Here is a 20,589-nt window from a genome sequence, read left to right on the forward strand (position 1 = left end):
CCTCATGGACGGAAACCCCCCACCCCCAAGCTGTTCCCAAGCTGTTCCCTCCCTGGATCTTGTTTTTAGCACTGGGTGAGGCAATCTTTCCCATTGACTCAGCTGTGCGATGCAGATAATCCCAACAGCAAAAAGCATGGAAATGTGTGTGCGTGTGTCTTGTGTGAGTGTTGGTAATGAAAGACCTACACAGATGCCATAAATGCTTCAGAAATGCTGTTTCTACTTGTTGTGTTTACATAAACCCAACTTTCTTGATTCCTGTGTCAGTCTTGGTGTACTGCATTGGGCATCAGCTTAGGTAGTTGCTGAAGAGCCTTTCATGCTTTCACTGCTGTAGTTTCAAATCCTGTTGTAATTTGCTCCAAGGTTCCTGAAAGCTATTTCAAGCACAGATCTAGAAGGCCCAAATAATTTTGTGCTTTTCCATTTTTATTGTAAAGCAATTTATATAAAGCCTGCTTTATAGCGACTCCCATGTGCTACTTGAAATCCTAAATGTTTGTTTTTTCAGGGAGCACTTCCCACAGAGCATCAACTGTTCCTCGTTGAGGATGGAGCAAACTGTCTCTCTCTCTTCACTTTATCCTTGCCTTTTCCCAGATTCCTCAGTGGCAGTGGCAGTGTCGCGCACATCCTTGCTGTTTCCCATGGATCTCAGGGTGGGAGAGCGGGGGATGCGCCCTGGTTCGGACACGGTGCTCCTCACCCCGCTGCACCCGCCTTTACACCTCTCACCATTCTCCCCACAACCTCGCAGCTCCTTCTCCCAACAACAGCTTCACCAGCAAATCCGGGTAAGGGGGAAAAAACTGAGTAAAACCATAAAAGACTTCTTGGGAAAACTTTTGTACAATATATTTTATTACACTGCAGTCTTACCTGACTTTTTGCTTTATAAATGTTGCTAATGTGTGTATGTGTTTGGTGGGGTAGTTTAATATGGAACAAAGGAGGCGAGAGCACGAACATCACGAGAAACAACAAGAGTTGCAGCAGCTAAAGCACAAAGACAAGAGTCAACAAAGTGAGTCTGCACACGCACGCACACACACACACAAAATGGGAAATTAAACTCTAACTTTGCTACTCTGCAGGTCTCTACAAGACTCCAACTAATATTTATTTATTTTTTTCACTTTTCATAAAACCATTTCCACAAATTTAAGAATAATTATGGCCCAGAGTACTAATCATGGCCAGAGAGGAAAGTCCCTGCAAGAGATCATCTTCATCTTTGTTACACAGTGTTTCTTCAATTGCAAAGCTGCTTTCTTTGAAGTGAGATCTAAATATAACCTGAAAAAGTGGAGATAAATATAGTTTTGCATCCAGGCACATAAAGTCCCTGGGTCAATATTGACTTGATCACTTCTAGCACCAGCTGCCACCTCGGTGTGCACACTTACACACAAGAATGGAAGCAAACATAATCTCAGGCCTAACCGGTGACTTCACAGTGCATTGCACACAAATGCATCGACACTCGGAAGCATACATGCATGTATAGTATTTGCGTTTTATTTATGTATTTATTTCCTGCACAACTATGCAAATAATGTCTAGTTGTGAACACTGTGCTTTAGGCAGGGCTTGCTCCTCCCTTCATGCTGATACAGCTGGTAAATGTTTCTGTGGATTTGATTGGTTGCTGTGGCTGATTGACAGGCGCGGTGGCAAGTTCCTTAGTGAAACAGAAACTCCAGGAGGTGATTCTTAAGAAGCAGAAAAAGGCTGAGCTGGAAAGAACAAACGCTAACTCTCTGACTGCACCTCCTGTCCAATACAGGTAACGCAGCATGTGTGAACAAGCAGAACACAAAACACTAAGTGTACAACACAGTCACATCATAATAATAGTGTTATTCTTTAAATGCACTTTATATCGTGAATTTGAAGTAAAGCTGTACCAGGTGTTGCGTCACTGTTTACATGAATGGTTTGATGTGTAATTGTGGTTATGTTGTGTTTTTTGCAGAAAGCTGGGCCCTGACCTTAGCATACCCACTCTTGTTTCCTCTTCAACGCAGCCCCCTCCTGAGGGTCCAGAGGGCACGCCGCTGCGCAGAGCAGGTGAAACATTTGACGCAAAATCCTATTAAGGAGAAATCTGACGAATACATATCATGGCGGAAGCTATGAATTGACACTATAGGGAAGTGAAAGTGAGATATGACGTGAAAGACCCGAAGACAGCCTGGTCATTTCTCATTTACCATTCAAATAACAAAGTGAAATATTTACTTCAGTTAGTTCTTTCAGAAGGGAAGAAATATTTCACTGCTCCTGACTTCATGCCTAAAGCGGAGGAATCAAAATCTGTTAAAAAAAATAAATAATATAAATATATATTCAAATGGAGCTTTTACTATTTAGTCTGTTGTCTCCAACCTTTCTATCAAAAACTACTGAATAATCTTTACTCAGTCCAGAGAGTAGGAGTTCCTGTGTATTAAGTATTTGGTAACACTAACATTTTCCTGTTATGACACATTGTGAACATTTGGGATTTCATTACATGGAAATTGATTCATTTTCAGCTTTTACAGTCAGCAAACAGCATGAAGTAATATTCCTTTGTGCATCTCTTATTCGCTAGCGTCGGAGCCTAATCTGAAGGTGAAACACAAGCTGAAGAAACACCTGAATACCCGCAAGAGTCCGCTCACCCGCAAAGAGAGTGCCCCACCCACTGTCAAGCACAGAGTTCCTGATACACTGGGTAACCTTACAGACACGCAAACGCAGCGATACATAAGAGCGCTGCATTATTGTAGCCCTAGGCTGTTCTCAATTATCACCGATGCGAGCAACGTTTTTCATTTGTTTATTTTTTTGGCTTGTTTGTTTGTTTGTTTTGTACATGATTGTTTTTACCTTTGATCTGCTGTGATGTGATTGGAACACAATCGAGCTTCATAGTCAAATATCAAACTCACCTTCTGTCTGTCTGTCTGCAGACTCGTCCCCGAGCAGCAGCAGCACTCCAGTCTCTGGCTGTAGCTCTCCTAACGACAGTCTGCCTAATGAGAATGGACTGCTGCCATCTGCAGGCGGCCTCTCACATGAGGTTTGACAAGAAACACACACACACACACAGAGTGCTGTTGAGTCCTCTCAGTTTTACTGTATTAACTCTATCTAAGTTGACGTAATGAAATTAAGTTATTTTCACACTTGTTTTAGTAAAATAGTAAAACAGGCATTTTGAGCAGGGTTAAAAAGTTGTTTTCCATGCATTGGCTGCTGCTGAGATGCTGGGTAATGATATGTTTAAAGACATAAGAGTATGGGAACACTGTTTGTCAGCTGTTTATACATAATTCATTTAATCATCAAAGTCAAAACAAAGCAACCTCTGTCACACCTGCTGCGAATGTTTGACTCATGATTTCCCAGTGTCGAGGCAGCTAGAGACAAAACATTAGCTTAGGTTTCATTAGACCATGCTGGTGTAGAGTAGCTCAAAACAGACTGAAATTATTAGACAGACAGTTATTATTAACAGTAGAAAATGTTAGACAGTATACCAGCTTTGGTTTAAAATGTGAAAATCAGTTTGTTTGGTTTTTTTCACATATGGTGTAGATTAGGAAAGTTTATTTTCATCAGCATAGTTTCAGTTGGATTTCAATTTTACATCGTGTTTATGTTTGGTATTCTCAGGCCCAGAAACTGCTGCTCAGAGATGGTACTCTAGCTAACTTCACCATCCAGAGTCCCTCCACCCTGCCCACCATCACACTGGGACTACCAGCTAACTCGAGGGTAAAAACTGAACTCATTTCTCACCTCTGCCAAGGAGGTTATGTTTCTGGTAGCGTTTGTGTGTGTGTGCGTGTCATTTTGTCATTCTGTCTGTAAACGCGACATCTCGAAAGGTTTTGGATGAATTTTGCCTGAACTTTGTAGGGGTGTAGAGCAGTTTCATGTTAAACATCTGTTGAAATCTGTCCACCAAGGTATTCAAGGTCAACTTGATTATTTGTTAATCAAAAAGTGACAAAAAGCCTTATAACTTAGAAACTGTGATTGAAGTTTTAAATATCGTGACACATTTGACCTCTGACCTCACAATAGATTGATGTGAAGGTGAAAAGTCATAATGTGATATAGAGCTATTTAAAACTATGTTTCTTAATTTCCTTGTGTGGGTGGGTTAGGGTTGGCTGTAGCTCAGGCGATGGAACTAATCTACTACTGGTAAGGTTCATGCTTTGGCAAGCAGTCTGGAGCAGCCAGGGATCAAAGTATCCTTGGGCAAAATACTGAACCACATGTTGCTCTCTGATGCATCCATCAGAGTGTCGATGTGTGTGACTGTTAGCTAGAAAGCATGGGGAAAAAAAGTGGTTTTATGATTGGATGTGAAGGGGTGACTAAGTCATGTTGTAGGTAGAGTAGAAAAGCACTACATGAGAACCACTTCAGTTACCACTGTTTGTGTTGACAACATACAGGCATACAGGGAATGTTATATAAGAATTCTAAATATCATATTAATTATTATGACTTTGTTATGTACATTAAGGTAAAAAAACTAATGTACACTGTTTCTGAATAAGGTTTTTTTTTCTTTTATTTGGAAAACAAAAAACCTGTTTCCTTTGCTATTTATTGCTAAACATTAAAAAAAAACAACTAAACAGTAAAATGAATGCTATATATTTACTATATCCCAATATATTATAAACCGTATATTTAAAAAGGGTTTCAGCAAGGCAAATAACAAAAGCCTGTACTTTGTATTTGTTCTTATGGTACTCCAAACTTCTGAATGTAAAAAGAACAAAGAAAACAAAACGGATATATACAAAATACTTCACTGTGTCCTTGAAAGTAAAGGCTACGCAGAGAGTGAGCTGATTTGGCGGAGGTTTGCACTATTAAATTTGTGTTATAATAAATGATCGAGACTCAAATCTGAGTGTTGAGATGACTGTGCAGTGCAGTCTATAGTGTTAAAATTAACATAAGTCACATCACAGTGACTTCAAAATCTCTCTGAAGTGAATGAAATCATCTCTGTTTCACATATCCTGTTTTACAAAGGAAGTAAGTCAATTAAAGGAAGCTTGATTTTCAGGAGTAGCTGTTTCATTATGACCTGAAACTCTGGCTTTCTGACATACAGCGTGATGAAATTAAAAGACACTTTAGGCGGTTATGTCACTTCCGCTTTACATCAGTGTCGTCAGAACTGATCAACACAGAAATGTTTGTCACAACGAAATGTGTGTTGTTATTTGTTGTCCTGTGAATTCATCCGTGTTGAACATAAAATAGTGTGTTTGCTGTGACTACAAAGTTCTTTTCAACTGTGTGTGCAGACTGAAGGAGAGCTGTCCTCGCTGAAGGTCAGCCGAGTACCGGTGGTCACTGCCGGCGGCTCTTCAGTGTTCCTCCCCCTCAGCAGAGAAGATCAGGCAGGGCAGATGAACCCACACCTACCTGTCATCATCCTGGAGCCATCTGGACTGGTTCGCACTCCGCTACTCACCGGTGAGACTCATCCACAGTGTTGAGGCAAAAGCTCTGCAGTTCACAGTTGAAAAGTTTTCATTTTAATGTTTTATGTGATTTATTTGCAAAACTTCATCAGCATTAAAACAGAAGCACAACGCTGCAAAATATGCACATCCATGGTATTGACAGTTGTGTAACCCTGTTATTAGTTTTAGTGAATGAAATGTTACAGCACCACCTGGTGGTTACATTGGGAATGCACTTTTGTTGACTTTCAGACGAGTAAACTCGGAGGCTACCACTTTCAGACTATTTTTAATCTCTCACCTTTTTTGTGTGCTTCATTTCAGTAACTTTTCTTTCTTTTCATTTTGTTTGAACGTATGTTTTATGCTTTCACGCGAGTGAATTTCCTCTTTATCACCCTGTCTCTTGGCAGTTCAAGGCCTAGACTCCGTTCCGCTTCAGTTTGCGCAGCCGTTGGACCACCTGTCTGCTGGAGGTGCTCAATCACACAAGCCCCTGAGCAGAGCACGCTCAGAACCCCTTCCTCAGAGTCCCCACGCGCTTCACACACATCTCCTACAACAACAGCACAACACGCAACTACTGGAGAGGCTCAAACAGCAGACACACCTGGGCAAGGTAGGAATACATGTGCACCTTTCAGTGCTGTTTGAGATCATACATGATCTCCTCTTTGCCACATTTGCATCAAGACTGATAAAACTGGCTGCCTGGAACCTTTTAAACATGATTAAAGGTACACCCAGGTTTGTCATTAAGGGGGGTGTGGGGGAGGCTGAGCCTTTCTTGAGATTGTTTTATTAAGCCTCTTGTCACAGCTCATTGCCCTTCACTCGTTAAATTCACTTTATCTCCGACATCAGCCATTCTGAGCCGTTCTTTTTTTTTTTCTCTCTTTTTAATGGATTAAAGTGAACTGAACACAAATTCACAAACATTTTTTACTTTTAAATCGATCTTTAATGTGTGTTTGTCCATGTACAGCTGATGTCCAAGTCCAGTGAGAAGCCCAGATTGCATCAGATACCTTCTGAGGATATGGACTCAGAGGACGGTGGCGGGACGTCACCCACGGAGCCAGCCTATCACAACAGAGGGCGGTCAGAGTCGCTGAGGGAAGTGGAGCCATCAGCATCCAAGACACAAGAGGAGCAGATGAACCTGCAGCATGCGCTCATACTTAATCAGGTTTGGAAACATAGACCACCTTCAAACACACACACACACTCTTGTACAAACACAAACAGGTAGTTGGGTAAAACACAACACAACTTTTTTCTTCATCATCCAGTCCTGTAGATGGCAGCCTAACACTGGCATCTGCATATTTCATATTAGTGGCAACTGAACATTTTTCTTTGTGTAATTTAACTTTTTCTCATTTTTATTCTTTTATTATTGATAACTGTAGACTGTACATCTGATTTATCTATGTTCCCTATCAATTTCTCCCACTAGTCGTTGCTATGGGAACAGCAGAAGCAACTGCAGCAGCTCCACCGACAAATGGAAACCCTGGCAGTACCTGTGTTGCGCGGAGGCGGCGGGGCCGTTGGTGGCTTGGGCGTCCATCGCCCCGTGTTCCGTACGCAGTCTTCCCCAGCCTCCACCTCTCTCACTCTGCCAGAGAAAACCCTCAGCCTGCCTGCACAAGACACCAGCAGCAAGCCACGCTTCACCACTGGTGAGCCACAGTGTTCTAATGCATATCGCACCTTCTGTGTACAAATTTTTATTATTTTTAGCCTGGGGCTGTATAACATGTCAGATCTATCAAACAGTTGACAGGGTTTTTCCAGATGGTTTCACAAATTATGTGCTTTAATAGCTGGTCTACTCAAGGGAGTTAGTTGTGTATTATTAAATGTATCTTTATATTGATATGTTGACAAAAATCATAAGTGAGGAGCATGCTCAGTTAATAGTGGTTAATCTGCAACAGTGGGTGTTTTTATGTGATTACTGGTGGCAGTTCTTATCAAACTGGCCATCTCGACTAACATGTTGTTATAAATCCATTTTTTGTACACAGGCCTCGTCTATGACTCTCAAATGCTGAAACACCAGTGTACCTGTGGAGATAACAGCAGTCACCCAGAGCATGCTGGGAGGATACAGAGCATCTGGTCCCGACTACAGGAGAGAGGCCTGAAGGGACAGTGCGAGGTACGACACAAGACGGGGACACACACACACACACACACACACACACACACACACACACACACACACACACACACACACACACACACACACACACACACACACAGGATATGGTTAGTCAGGTATCATTATTGTTATTAATAAGATATTATTTTCTTTGATTTCGAATGTATCATCATTTTATGCATGTTATGCTCGTCTTGCAGAGTATCCGCGGCCGTAAAGCCACTCTGGAGGAGCTCCAGTCCGTCCACACGGAGCGTCACGTGTTGCTATATGGCACCAACCCGCTCAACAGGCTCAAACTGGATAACCGCAAACTGGCTGGTACGCTTCACCTCATATTGATTGTGTTTAGAATCATCAAAGAGTAATTTCAAGGATTTTAAAGTGAAAGAAATTATACTTTTATCCACAAAACATCCTTTGAATTCAAGCCCTGCCAAATGAGTTCATGCAGTGCTGATTATGCTTATCAGAACCAGTCAGATCTCTCTGTATTTGGCAGCGTACTTGACTTTTAAATCGAGTGATGACAAAACGGATTAATTTTATTCAAACCAGTAAAGGCTGGTTTGACAGAGCTGAAGAGAGATGATCAACAATAGCAGTGAAGACAGAGTTGGCCGGGAGCTGCTTGGAGGCATCAGTAGTGGAAAAATGGTGGAAAGATTTTAAAGAAATTAAGAATATTAAATAAAGATCAGGCATGTATTCAGTATTAGTTTAAGTCTTTTGAGGGATTAAACTGTTAAAAATCAAATAATGGCAGGGACAAAAACAGTTTATCATCAAAAGCAAATTTTCAGTTCTGCAGTTATTCTCACTGCCAGATGGGGGAGACAAACACTCTGCACTTCTCTTTAAATATTTATATGAAATAAATGTGTTTTGGAAGCGTGTATTTGTGTACGCTGTTTTATACACAAAAATGACATTTATGGCATTATGATAGCTTAATCACAATATGCCTGATTCCTCATGACATAAAAGGATTATACAAGCTTAAAAAGCAAAACAATTACTTCTAATAAATGTATGAATGCACAATAAAAATGTATACTTCTCTTTGATTTTCAGGGATCCTGTCTCAAAGGATGTTTGTGATGTTACCATGCGGCGGTGTAGGGGTAAGAAAACCCAACAACACACACCAAGACTTAATGAATGCCGTAGAAAATGCCACAATCGCTGAAATAATGAAAGTCAACATTGTTTCAAAGAAAAGCAGCAAAGACACAAATATTACAAAACAGACAGAAATAAAGAGAATATATTAGAGTGGAAAAGAGACCTGGCTCAGCCCTGCGCTAACATTTGCCTGACAGTCCAAGTCGAACCATGACAACTCAGACTAATGAGAACAACATGTCCAGGACCAGGGATGAAAGGAATGCCTTAGATTTCATCGTCTGAGCCAAATGCAGTTATGCCAGGTTGCGAACAAACAGAGGACAGAAAAAAAAGCCAATGGAAAGAAAAATGACTTGTAAATATAGATCTGTATTAACACGGGAGAGAAAAGTGACGTTTACTCTCAAGTCACATTAGTCCAGGAGATTCTGTTTTAAAAAATGAGATTATTTCAGCAGCAACGACATAAACTGTGTAGTTTTTAATGCTTCCTTCAATGCATACTGATCATTTGTATTTTTGGATCGGCAGGTTGATAATGACACCATTTGGAATGAGTCGCACACCTCCACGGCGTCACGTCTGGCAGCAGGAAGTGTCGTGGAGCTGGCGTTCAGAGTGGCCAAAGGAGAACTAAAGGTGAGTCTCGAAACTCTGCAGTCATCCAGCAATGTGTGCAAGAGACAGACCACAGATGGACAGGCTAGTTTCCGACATGTAGTCACCTGCTGCAACTGCAGTAAAGCACTTTATTTGGAACCACTGAGCTACTGAATGGACCGAGTTTAAAGTTGGCATTCAACGTTGGTTGTCGGTGGTAACGATCAATAAAGTTGACGTTTCTAAGCAGCTATAATATGATGTAATGTGTAGCTGTCATGATGTCAGTAAGTTGAACAACTGCTTCACCAAAAACTGCACATCACCTTCTGAGAAACAGTATTTTAAAAACATGTAGTACAGTAAGTGTTTTTATGACTTATTTAGTGCTCCTCAGGCTCTGAGCTGTGGGCCAAAACAAATTAGAGAAACTCTAACTTGTTTTCGAGGAGGTTATATCCACCATGGCAGTGCTTTGTTCCTACGAGTAAACTAGTAGACTAGAACTGAGCAGAGAAGTGTTTCTCAGCAGAAGCCACTTCAAAGGTGATGGGTTTCAAAAAAGAGCTTTTCTGTTATATTATGGCCTTAATTGTCTTTCTTTTCCTCGTTGCACTCAAAATTTGGGATGAAAGACTTTTTTTGGTTGTAAAAACATAATTGATTTAATTAAAAAAAAAGATGAAGTAGCAGCTTGACCTAAAAGGTTTTTTGTTAAAAACCCAACCAAATGAGCATGAAACAAATGTGTGAAACGATGCAGGTCAAGTACAGAGTGAAAAACGGTAAAGCAGCATCCTGGCGTTCAGCTCCATAAACTGCTACATTCAGTGCATATTATGCATGCGCTTTACACACATAATTAGCATTAATATAATAATGTTGTTCTTATGCCTGCACCTGTGCTTATGTTCTAATATACCGCATCAGTGTATTACACTGGTATAGTAGAGCTAGCTAACAAAGCTAGATGTTACACTTAAATAGTACAAACTGCCAAAGTTATAACATTTGTTGGGATTAAAAATGATTTATTAAGAGATCAGAAAGCTACTTCACACCTATAAATCCAAAGAGCACTGATGTAAACCATCCTTCCTTATGTGACATCTGTCAGTTAGCTTGAGCCTAGCAGGGTTTTTGACAGTAGCATTGTATCTTTTAGGACACGCGTGAGTCGTTAGTCTTGTGTGCCAAAGATTGTAGGTTCTGAACAGCTCTGTTAAAGTTCACCATGTCACAGTGCTAATTAGTGGCATCTATCTCTTCTTTGCAGAATGGCTTTGGTGTTGTCAGACCACCAGGGCATCATGCAGACCCCTCCAATCCCATGTAAGTGTGTGTTTGTGTGTGAGTCATAGTTGGTTTTCCTGTTCTTACTGCGCTGTCAGCACGTCCTCTGTGGATGATTGTGAAAGAAAAAAACTGACAGAATATAATATTTTTGTGGTGGGGGTTTGTTTACATGATGTTCTTTGCTTTTATTTTTTATTTAATTTTTTAAGCAATATTTGTGCATCAATAACTTATTTTGCAGGACTCTTTACCTTGTTAAAGAGTAAATATAGTTTGTCTGATTGTATGCTAGGGACAATTTTCATGGTTCAGAATGATTTGGAGACCAGTCGGATACCTTCTTTTAAACATTTGTATTAGTACTGAACACCTTGCATGTCTCTCAAACCAAGAATGAAGAAACGGCAAAAAACGGCAAAAGTCAGAATCACACAGGTCTTTTCATTAACCAATTACCTTTACTTTTTTGTCAGCTAAAGATTAAAGTCTTTATATTCTTTGTCTTTAAACACTGGCTCTGTCTCTGTCTTTCAGGGGTTTCTGTTACTTCAATTCTGTAGCTATAGCTGCTAAACAGCTCCAACACAAGCTCAGCGTCAGCAAGATCCTCATTGTCGACTGGGTAAGACTTCCTGTTAACTGTGGCCTCATTTTACTGTGTGATACCCATCCCCTTAGAACATGACTGTGGCAACTATTGTACTAAAGTAATCTCTCCTCATCGCCATGTCTAGGATGTTCACCATGGTAATGGCACGGAGGAAGTGTTTTACAACGACCCCAGTGTTCTCTACATCTCACTTCATCGTTATGACGACGGAAACTTCTTCCCTGGCAGTGGGTCTCCCGCTGAGGTAGGTGACATCCAGGGCTGTTTGCTTCCCTTTTGAGAGAGTAATGCTATCAGAGAAGAATGACATCAATTGCCTTTGTTATTTGGCGTTTAGGTTGGATCTGGAGCTGGTGAGGGCTTTAATGTGAATGTGGCGTGGACAGGAGGGCTGGACCCACCCATGGGAGATGCTGAATACCTCGCTGCATTCAGGTAGAGCCAACTCTGGCTGCGTTTACAGCACAGTGCAGCTAAATGGGTGACAAATTAAAATATAGTGATGGAAACCTCCCTGAAATATTTCTCTTAAATGTTCAGTTGGGTTGAATGAAGGTTGCCTTGTTGAATAAGATACATGATTCACATCATTACTTCCATTGGCCCCTTGTGCCATCCATGGAAATATCTGCGTTCGCCATGCTTTATTACACAGAGTTCTTTATTCATTAGCTTTTTCGTGGAAACTGGAAATATATCAAAGTGTAGAAAGAATGAACATTTATAGGTATTTTCTCTTTTCCTGTACGACAGTAGTTTTGATTGATAAGGACAGTGTCATTTAGCACAAGTGTAATCAGTAGATTTCTCCCATTTCCTCTAAACTGAGCCACAACTGAAACACTGAAGCCGATCAGAGACTCAGCTCCCCACTACCTCTGACGTACTTCTTGCGTAATTAATAATCCTTGTCATTTGGAGAGCATGTGTCTGGCTCTCCCTGTTTCCAATAACTTCAGATGGTTTACAGTAAATGGTCTCCAGGTCTTGTGTTTGACAGATTGCAAACCGTTACTTCCTGCTGGTGGGTTGGATAATTGTCATCGGTGGGAGTTTAGCACCAATAAAGTTTCAGTCTTGTGGGCTCTTTGATTGTCTGGTGCTTCCAAGCCCCAAGGAAACACTGGCAACCATGTGGTTACTGGAAAAGAGGCACAGTGGTGAGCTCAAAGACATAAGTGGGGGGACTCTAGATATATGCATGTCCACAAATGTTTAAACCCAAACACGTAAGATCAAACATATTCAAGTACGTATCAGGTGGATCGGTCATAATCCGGAAACTCAGGAAATGACAAAATAGCCAAGCGCCTTCAACATTGATCTGCCAAAATATTTAGTTCTGACTGTTTACTCCCCATAATACACAAGCTCACTCTGTGTGAGTTTTATTTATGCAGTGCTCCTTTAGTTGTAGAGCATTTCTAAAAGTGCTTGTTTTAGGACTGGCTCTTAGTTTTATTTGGATTTTTGGGTTTATCCACACATTGGTAGTCAGAGCATGTCTTATATTCCAAGGGCATATGGTGACAAAAATACTTCCGTGTCGAGTGTGAAGAGAAACATTACTGTAAGTTCAGTTTGAAATTTTGTTACCTTTAAAGTCGGTGGATCTATTTTCTGATCATTTGTATTGAGGTTTGGTCCCTTGACTTCAGTGCTTTAATACCGTCCCTAACATTCAGGACGCTTTTGATTATCTGGGATGTTTGTACCTTCTAGAGTAACATGATAAAATACTGATCTCTTCTCTTTTTTTTTTCAGATTTAAAACAGACTTAGTTCTTTAAAAAAATACGATCATTAACAAACTTAAGTTGAAAGGGTCTCTAAAGTAATCAGATCTTACTTGAGAGGAGCGCGCTGACTCATCTGCAGTGGACACAGTGAAATTGCTTCAGAGTATCATCTTTAGTACATAACACAGATCTGGACCTAATAGAACTTCTAAGTAATTTTCTGTTTTTCACTCTGCCTGGAGCCCCATGAGGACAAAAGATCACGACATCAAAGCTTTCTCAGATAATTGCCTTCTCAGTTATTCAAAATAATACTGATGCTGAAGCTTTTCGTATATAAGTTGCAAAACTTCAGAAACCCACATTTCTTCCACGTGCAGTGGAGTATGGTGCACCGATTTTGTGACCCACCCATTCAACACCACTGTAGATTTACTACATATTTAAATTATTCTTGTTGTGAAAAAAGTAGATCTTTATTTAGAACGTCAGGCTAATCGAATCAGCCTGTACGTCTTAAATGTAGCCATGAGCTCATTTTTCTGACAGTGTTCAGAATAAATAAATAACTGTGCTGGATTTCCTGATGAGGATTAGCTGGAAGTATTTTTTAGCTATTTTGAAAGCAAATTTTTATAATTCTATTATAATTAGCCTGTAGGTCAACATAATCCCTGTTTAAGCCCTAATGGGGAGGTGCTTTGCCTGAAAAACATTTTAAAAACCCCAACGCACTCACCACTCAACCACCCAGCATTAAAAGCACTATGAATGCGCTTTGTAATTAATAAAGTTTTTTTTGAAAGCATCGAAGGGTTTGTGGAAAAACACAAAGTGCCGGCGCTGTTTAATGGAATCCATTTTATGAGTTAAGTTTGCAAGCGCTTAGCTGCAGAGGGGGAGCTTTGTTGTATTTTCACCTTATCCCTCACTCACCCTCCCCACCCTTAAGTTTTCCATCACCCCAACCCTCACCCACCACCACCCAGCACACATTCTCGCCCTCTTCCTGTCCTCCCTTGATTGATCTTTAATAACCGTCCCCTCCTCTCTCCAATCCTGCCCTCCCCTCCTTTCTTCCATCTTTCCATTAGTTTGTCTGCAGTCTCTCTCTCTAGGGGGACCGTGGCAGCTTTAATGGCTCTACAGGGGAGGTGGGGTTGGGTTTTGTGGTCAGGCGTGTGGGGATGAGTGAGGAGTGTGCGCACGCTTTTGATTCATATCTGCATCAGTGTGATAAAGCTTAGGCCTGCTTTATGAATTACAATTATTGGACGAATCAAAGCAACGCTGATGTGCATTTGCATCAGTGCGCGTGCATGTTTGCACGTGCACGCTCATTTTGGAATGTGTTTGTTTTATCTCGGCGACCTTATTTCTCTCTATGAGCTCATGTTGTCCATCTGCACGCAGTCATGTCAGCAGTATGCGTTTGGATATGTGCGCCTCTGTGTCTGTGTGTGCGTGTGCTTGAAGGGGGAAGGAGGGGAGGTCTCCAAAGTCCCCAGGCAGAATAATGAAGGTAAATGGATCCCAGATGGACTGTTTTTCCTCTTTTTCCCTGTGTTGTCAATGACGTGAGGAGAGTGACAAGCCTCTAATGGGAAACAGACTCGTACACTGCAGCTTTGAACTTCTCGCCGACAGCATCGAGTCGAGCTTCTCCCCGTCTCCGGACAGTACTACTTTCTTCCCTAACAACAAGAGCATTAAGGACAATTTCATCTATTGGAAAGAGAAAGAAGTTAGCGAGTATAAGAGCTGACAAAACAACAACATGACTTTGTTGAGCTGGCTTGTGTTCCTCGAGCTCTGCAGCTTCTCCCACAGAGGAAACAATAGTTCTTTGTCAGCGGTGCTCGGGCTGCTGAGTCTGGGATCAGCCAGTACGTAGTTTCACTTGTCATGTTAATGACTTCTTTAGATTTAATGGTAAATATTTGTCTTGTGTCCAGTTTGGACATGCCCAGTTGTGTTTGAAAACGGCTATATTTCACTGAATGCTAGGGCCGGTCTTCATAAGCACCCTAATGAAATGAATCCACACCGAAGTGCTTCTGTCAGCAGTTTATTTAAACATTGAATCAACAGAGATGGAGACTACAGCTGGTTCTTCTTTGCTTTTCATCACTTTGTGTCCTGTTAGTGCAACTTAACTTCCCCCACGATGTTTCAGTGGTGATGTCAATATATCGGTTTTTTGTTTTGTTTTTCACGTTCATTTTGTGTTAATTTTGTCAACGGTGTTGATTTTTCAAATCAATCAGTGACTCAGTTTCCTGTTGAACTTTATAATTAAGGCTCAAATGTGCACATCAGAATTTTTTGTCCTATTCCTCGACAGCAATGTGTTTCTAACAACTGTATGCGCATGTTACTGCCAGGAAAATGACACAAAAGTACAAAACACACAAGATATTTGAGTAAAATTACCCACTTCTTTGAAGACTGTATTGGAAACCAGCAGAATCCCCTACAACCATCCCTTCCCAGTCCCTTGAAGTCATTATGAACTCTGTGTGTTCATACAGGTCTGTGGTGATGCCGATCGCTCAGGAGTTCTCTCCGGATGTAGTTCTGGTGTCAGCCGGGTTTGACGCCGCCGAGGGAAACCCCGCTCCTCTAGGAGGCTACAAGGTCTCCGCCAAATGTAAGAACAGTTTCCCACCGCAGACTGCACTTGGTCTTAACCTTTGTCTTATTTGTAGCAGGAGACAGTGAAACTTTCTGTTAAGACCCTGAGTGTCTCAAGATATTAGAGTTTCTTGAAGCTCGTGTTTAGCATGAACAAAAGAGCAGGATTCAAGTTCCTTCTACTGTGTCTTGCTTCACCGCTGATATTACCATAATTACAGTAATTAGTAATTGGTATGTTGCTGTGGGAGGATCTACGGATTAAAATATGCATTTGTTTTTGGAGACTACTGGAAATTGCAGCAGTTCACCTGCCAAGCTTTGTTGTCATTTAATGTTAACTCTGTGTGCGTGTTTGTGTTCGCCGCAGGTTTTGGTTTCCTGACCCGTCAGCTGATGTCTCTAGCAGGAGGCCGTCTGGTTTTGGCCCTTGAGGGAGGTCACGACCTCACAGCAATCTGTGACGCATCTGAAGCCTGTGTCAGTTCACTCTTGGGCATACAGGTATGACTAATGGAGTTCTTTACTAGTGTTTGTTTTGTTTTTTTACAGTTATCTGGAGCACAGTGTACCATTTTTACTACAGTTAGAGGGACTCGTCACATTATGGATCAGCTACCACAATGTGCTCACTGAAGTGGGGCTTCCATTTCAATAAACATAGTGGCAAGTTTTGACAGGATTGATCACAGTCCTACTTTACCAGCAGATGATCAGTGCTGAAATTCTTTCCAGGGTCAGCTGAATTCTGGTTTATTGTCAGGATGTTAAGACTATTTTTAAATCTTGCAAAACAGGCAGGCTAATAAAACATTCTCTGTTTAACCAGTTTGTGCATGTGTAAGCTTCAAATGAAAAATAAATAATGTATTTTCAATTTGTAGAAATTAAATGATACTGTTGTAGCCATTTTGGTTCTAAAGATCATGTTTTGTTGTGTGTCTGTCCTGTAGGAACCGCTGCCGGAAGACGTCCTCCTCCAGAAGCCCAACGCTAACGCAGTCCGCTCCCTACAAACTGTCATACAGATACAAAGTGAGCAGCACTTATGTTTCATCTTCTTCTCTGCATTTTTATTTCAGTTGTAATCAACACTTAACCAGTGGATGTGACGTCAAAACTACAACGTTGAAATTCGCTTGACATTTTTGTTACGTCTTGTGTGTTTGTAGGTCAGTACTGGCAGAGTGTGAAGGCCTACAGTGGATCAGTGGGTCTGTCATACATGGCTGCTCAGAGCAGAGACTGTGAGGAAACGGATGCTGTCAAGGCTTTGGCCTCACTCTCTGTTGGAGTTCTTTCAAGCAAGAGGTACAGTGCATGGATACAAACACACACGGTCAAAAATCCCACTTCCATCCTTTATATTGATGCAAACTCTCCCAGGTCTCTGCTCACATGTGCTTTTCACACTTCCCTCCAGCCTCCCTGATGAGCCAATGGAACATGACAGCGACTCCATGTAGGAAAACCCAACCAATCACCTCGCAGAACGTTCAGAAGCCTCAGATCTCCCGTGTTGTCATATGAACATGAAGGGGACACATTTTCAAAGCCACTGAGCCCCGACCTTCTTCACACATACGCAGGCCAACTGAGACACAATGCTGAACCTCTACAGATCCACCGTTTTGAGCACCTCAACCACTCAGCTGAAGCCAGCAGCACTACCTGCAGCTGAGTAACCTTCTGAAACCTCACCAAAGAGCAATACAAGTTGATTTCAATAGTCTTCTCATGTCTTCTTACTGACATTGGACCGTGTGTGTGTGCGTATTGTCAGGGCCACAGCCCTGTTACCACAAACCTTTGAGGATCAGACCAAAAATCAGAAGTGGACTTGAGCTCTGATTCCTCTTGGAGCACCAGCAGCTGTTTTTGTTGCCTTACCTTTGCCTTAATACCAACATCAGAGGGAAACTTCAGATCATAAATTCTTTCTGCCACATTGCTTCTCATATCAGACTCGAACTGAGTGGGATGAAAAACAATGCAGAACAAAACTACTGTATACCATCAGGTAAAGGCGTATATGCTTGATGGACACGATGCAAACGTAGCACCATGAAGAAGTGGCCCCACCATTAAGAAACAAGATTTAAAAAAAGAGAGACCTAGTTGCTGCGTCTGCTATAATGATGTCATTACCTACAATTTAACCACTAGAAGAAGACGACAAAGCAAAGAAGAGGAAACAAAGACACAAAACAAAGAAAGAACGGGCAGTTCTTCATTGTTTTATTGCACTGTTCATTCCATAATGTGAACCATGAGAAATTCCAAAGCTCTGGGAAAGAAAAAACAAACTTTTCCTCTCTGTAGATAATTTAAAGGTTTTTTGAAGATTTGGATGAAATGTTGTTTGATATCTTTTTCCAACTCTTCATCTGAGATGTCTTAAATGGTCCCTGACTGACTGTGGACACGTCTGGGCTGAAATACTGTAGAGTTTAATTCATCTGAAAAGTAGGCAATATTTTCAAAGCAGAATTATTATTTACTGCTGTTCAGTGTCTTACATTCATGTGCATTTAAAAGCCTACACACACACACACACAGCAATGACGGACTATCGATGTACCACTAGTATTCAATACTGTGTATTATTGTTTATATTTGAGACTAAAGGAGTGTTCATTCCACCGTGGCACCACTAAGGACCACTGTATTGTTCTATTGTAGTAGCAATACTGTTAATGCACTTAAAGGACATCACCCAAAGAAAATTGCCTTAAAACAGCCTGCACTTGGTGATGGGACTGTGTTGAAGCACCGCAAGGGACCAGTATGGATACTGCTCCCGCAGCGACTTGACTTTTGTAAAACAACGTTTAAACCTGTGGATTTAGATGAACATCACATATGCAGTCTTTTTGTAAATTGTTTGATTTGGTTAATGAGTACAGTGACTTGTTTTGTTTTTGTTTTGTTTTTTGGTGAATATTTAGTTCATTATCTATAATCCATCACAGCCTAATTAAGGAAATGAATGCTATGTTGAAGTGAACTTCATTGTGAGAATCTTGTTTTCATTCAAACTGTTATCATGCAATCAGCCTAGGCAACGCTACAACACGTCAGTCCATCATCTAAGCTGATGTTTGTAATTGACATGTTGTCAATCATTTGACGTTTGTTTTTTAGGGGGTTGGACCACCCTCTTAAAGGAGCATATAAAGGGCTCGGCATTCCAAACAGTCAAAGTCCAAGATTGTGTTTCTTCGTTTTTCTTCTAGGTTATTTTGTAGCAAAATCTAGTTTGTTAAAGTATTTTTTCCCATCATATGAGGTTTGACCAGTTTCACATTTTGATGACCAGTACTAATGTTTTTAGGTGAGCTTTTGAAGGTAAAGTGTAAAGTTCAGACCTCTGTTAACAGCGAATAACTACTAGGATTCTTAACTGATCAGTGCAGTCACTCTTTAGCTTTGTCTAAAAGTTTTCTTTGGTTTTTTTACATCCATGATTTGATTGATTGAGCAGCACAATTAGATTTTTTTTCCATGATTTTGGTGTTTATAAGTAACAAAGAATCTTTTTTTTTTTTAATCCAGGTAAAATAAAAAACTGTTTAAGCGTTTGTTTTAATCAGACCCTGGGCACACTCTGCCTGACAGGAGGCCTCAGAGCTTTTACCTTAAACAAAAATTACAGTGGACACCAAAATGTCTTTTTTTTTTCCTTTTTTTTTATTATCCCAATGTTGCTGCAGTACACGTGTATCTCAACAGGAATTATTGAGAAAATGTTGCACGGAGGATCGTTGTTCTCCGATAAATGCAGCTGGTATGTCTTTCTTGTAGAGTACCAGAGTATTCTCGACAGCAAAGTGGCAGCATTGAAACGCGATGCTGCGTCTTTCTTAAAAGAAAGTAAAGTATGAAGTCAACGTTATCTGACGTGTGTGCGTGTGTGAGAGAGAGTGTGTTGTTATTGCATGCACACTAGTACATAATGTGCATGGATTTGCAAGTGTTAAACTGCTTGTCTGTGATTCTGTAAATGACCTCTCTTGTATTATACTCGTGTTTTTGGTCTTATGTAGAGGCCAGTATTGCCTCAGCTCTTAATTCCCTTTATTACTTATGTAATTTGTACCTTCTTCTTAAAGAAAGACACTGTAAATAGTAACTCAAAGACCAAAATACACGTTGCACATGTGCCTTGATGCATTCAGTAGTATGTGTATTGGTAACTCTTAACTAACTGGACGTACAGTAACTCTGTATCTCTAAACATGACATTGAAATCTTTATTTCATACTATTCTTTATTATTTACTTATGTTATTTTCTTACATTTCCTACCAATTGTATGTATAGAAAGATTGTCTATTTTGTACTTTTGTCTTTTCCTCTTGATTAAAAAATAATTTCCAGTATAAGCCCTTGATTTTTTTCCGTGTCATTTGTTTCAGAAAGTTATATTTTCTGCAGAAATTAACACTAATAGTGTACACTATACTGTGAAAAACAAAAGACCCATTGTAAGAAAGGAAAATACACCTATGACAAACAGAAATTATGAACATAATGGACTCATTTAGTCTGAGATCTGCTAGAACTGTTTATCCATTTAATACAAGTTTTAATAAGTGTATACATGCAATATCACTTTTGATAATATATATACTTTACTAAAAGTAGCGTTTAGCTGACAGACCTGATTGCCCCCACTCAATCTGATGATTGCATTTCTAAAAGAAGTGCAGTAAATCTGAAATACTGTATATAAAAGGTGGACATTTCTAGGTCAGAAAAGTAAAAAGATAATGGAAGTGCCTTAAATTTGCATTCTTTCTAACAGTCAGCAGGGGGCAACTTAATGATGCTTAAGGCTCTTTTGTCTGCTAGCTCAGTAAAAACTTTCCTTTAATTACAAAGGAAATTACAAATTACAGCATTCTGTTTGTTTTGTAAC

At 40.5% G+C, this 20,589-nt stretch overlaps 1 protein-coding gene across 3 annotated transcripts in view; it reads left to right on the top strand.

Annotated features, from left to right (window-relative positions):
- Nucleotides 1-20,050, top strand: part of hdac7a (histone deacetylase 7a) — a 59,160-nt gene extending 39,110 nt beyond the window's left edge. For all 3 annotated transcript variants that reach the window (XM_035905517.2, XM_006785277.3, XM_035905519.2), the window contains 24 exons: nt 604-797; nt 937-1,027; nt 1,669-1,789; nt 1,979-2,073; nt 2,600-2,722; nt 2,961-3,070; nt 3,667-3,768; nt 5,331-5,502; nt 5,906-6,111; nt 6,478-6,681; nt 6,952-7,177; nt 7,526-7,659; nt 7,863-7,983; nt 8,737-8,786; nt 9,322-9,429; nt 10,667-10,722; nt 11,221-11,308; nt 11,421-11,540; nt 11,634-11,731; nt 15,567-15,685; nt 16,040-16,173; nt 16,623-16,704; nt 16,842-16,980; nt 17,093-20,050. In XM_035905517.2, the coding sequence (XP_035761410.2) occupies nt 604-797; nt 937-1,027; nt 1,669-1,789; nt 1,979-2,073; nt 2,600-2,722; nt 2,961-3,070; nt 3,667-3,768; nt 5,331-5,502; nt 5,906-6,111; nt 6,478-6,681; nt 6,952-7,177; nt 7,526-7,659; nt 7,863-7,983; nt 8,737-8,786; nt 9,322-9,429; nt 10,667-10,722; nt 11,221-11,308; nt 11,421-11,540; nt 11,634-11,731; nt 15,567-15,685; nt 16,040-16,173; nt 16,623-16,704; nt 16,842-16,980; nt 17,093-17,135 (2,936 nt within the window). In that variant the 3' untranslated portion in view covers nt 17,136-20,050. The remainder of the gene's footprint in view (nt 1-603; nt 798-936; nt 1,028-1,668; nt 1,790-1,978; nt 2,074-2,599; nt 2,723-2,960; nt 3,071-3,666; nt 3,769-5,330; nt 5,503-5,905; nt 6,112-6,477; nt 6,682-6,951; nt 7,178-7,525; nt 7,660-7,862; nt 7,984-8,736; nt 8,787-9,321; nt 9,430-10,666; nt 10,723-11,220; nt 11,309-11,420; nt 11,541-11,633; nt 11,732-15,566; nt 15,686-16,039; nt 16,174-16,622; nt 16,705-16,841; nt 16,981-17,092) is intronic.
- Nucleotides 20,051-20,589: the final 539 nt, after the last annotated feature.

Source organism: Neolamprologus brichardi, chromosome 20, assembly GCF_056152115.1.
Source record: "Neolamprologus brichardi isolate AB-2024 chromosome 20, ASM5615211v1, whole genome shotgun sequence".
In the NCBI taxonomy this organism is placed as follows: domain Eukaryota; kingdom Metazoa; phylum Chordata; class Actinopteri; order Cichliformes; family Cichlidae; genus Neolamprologus; species Neolamprologus brichardi.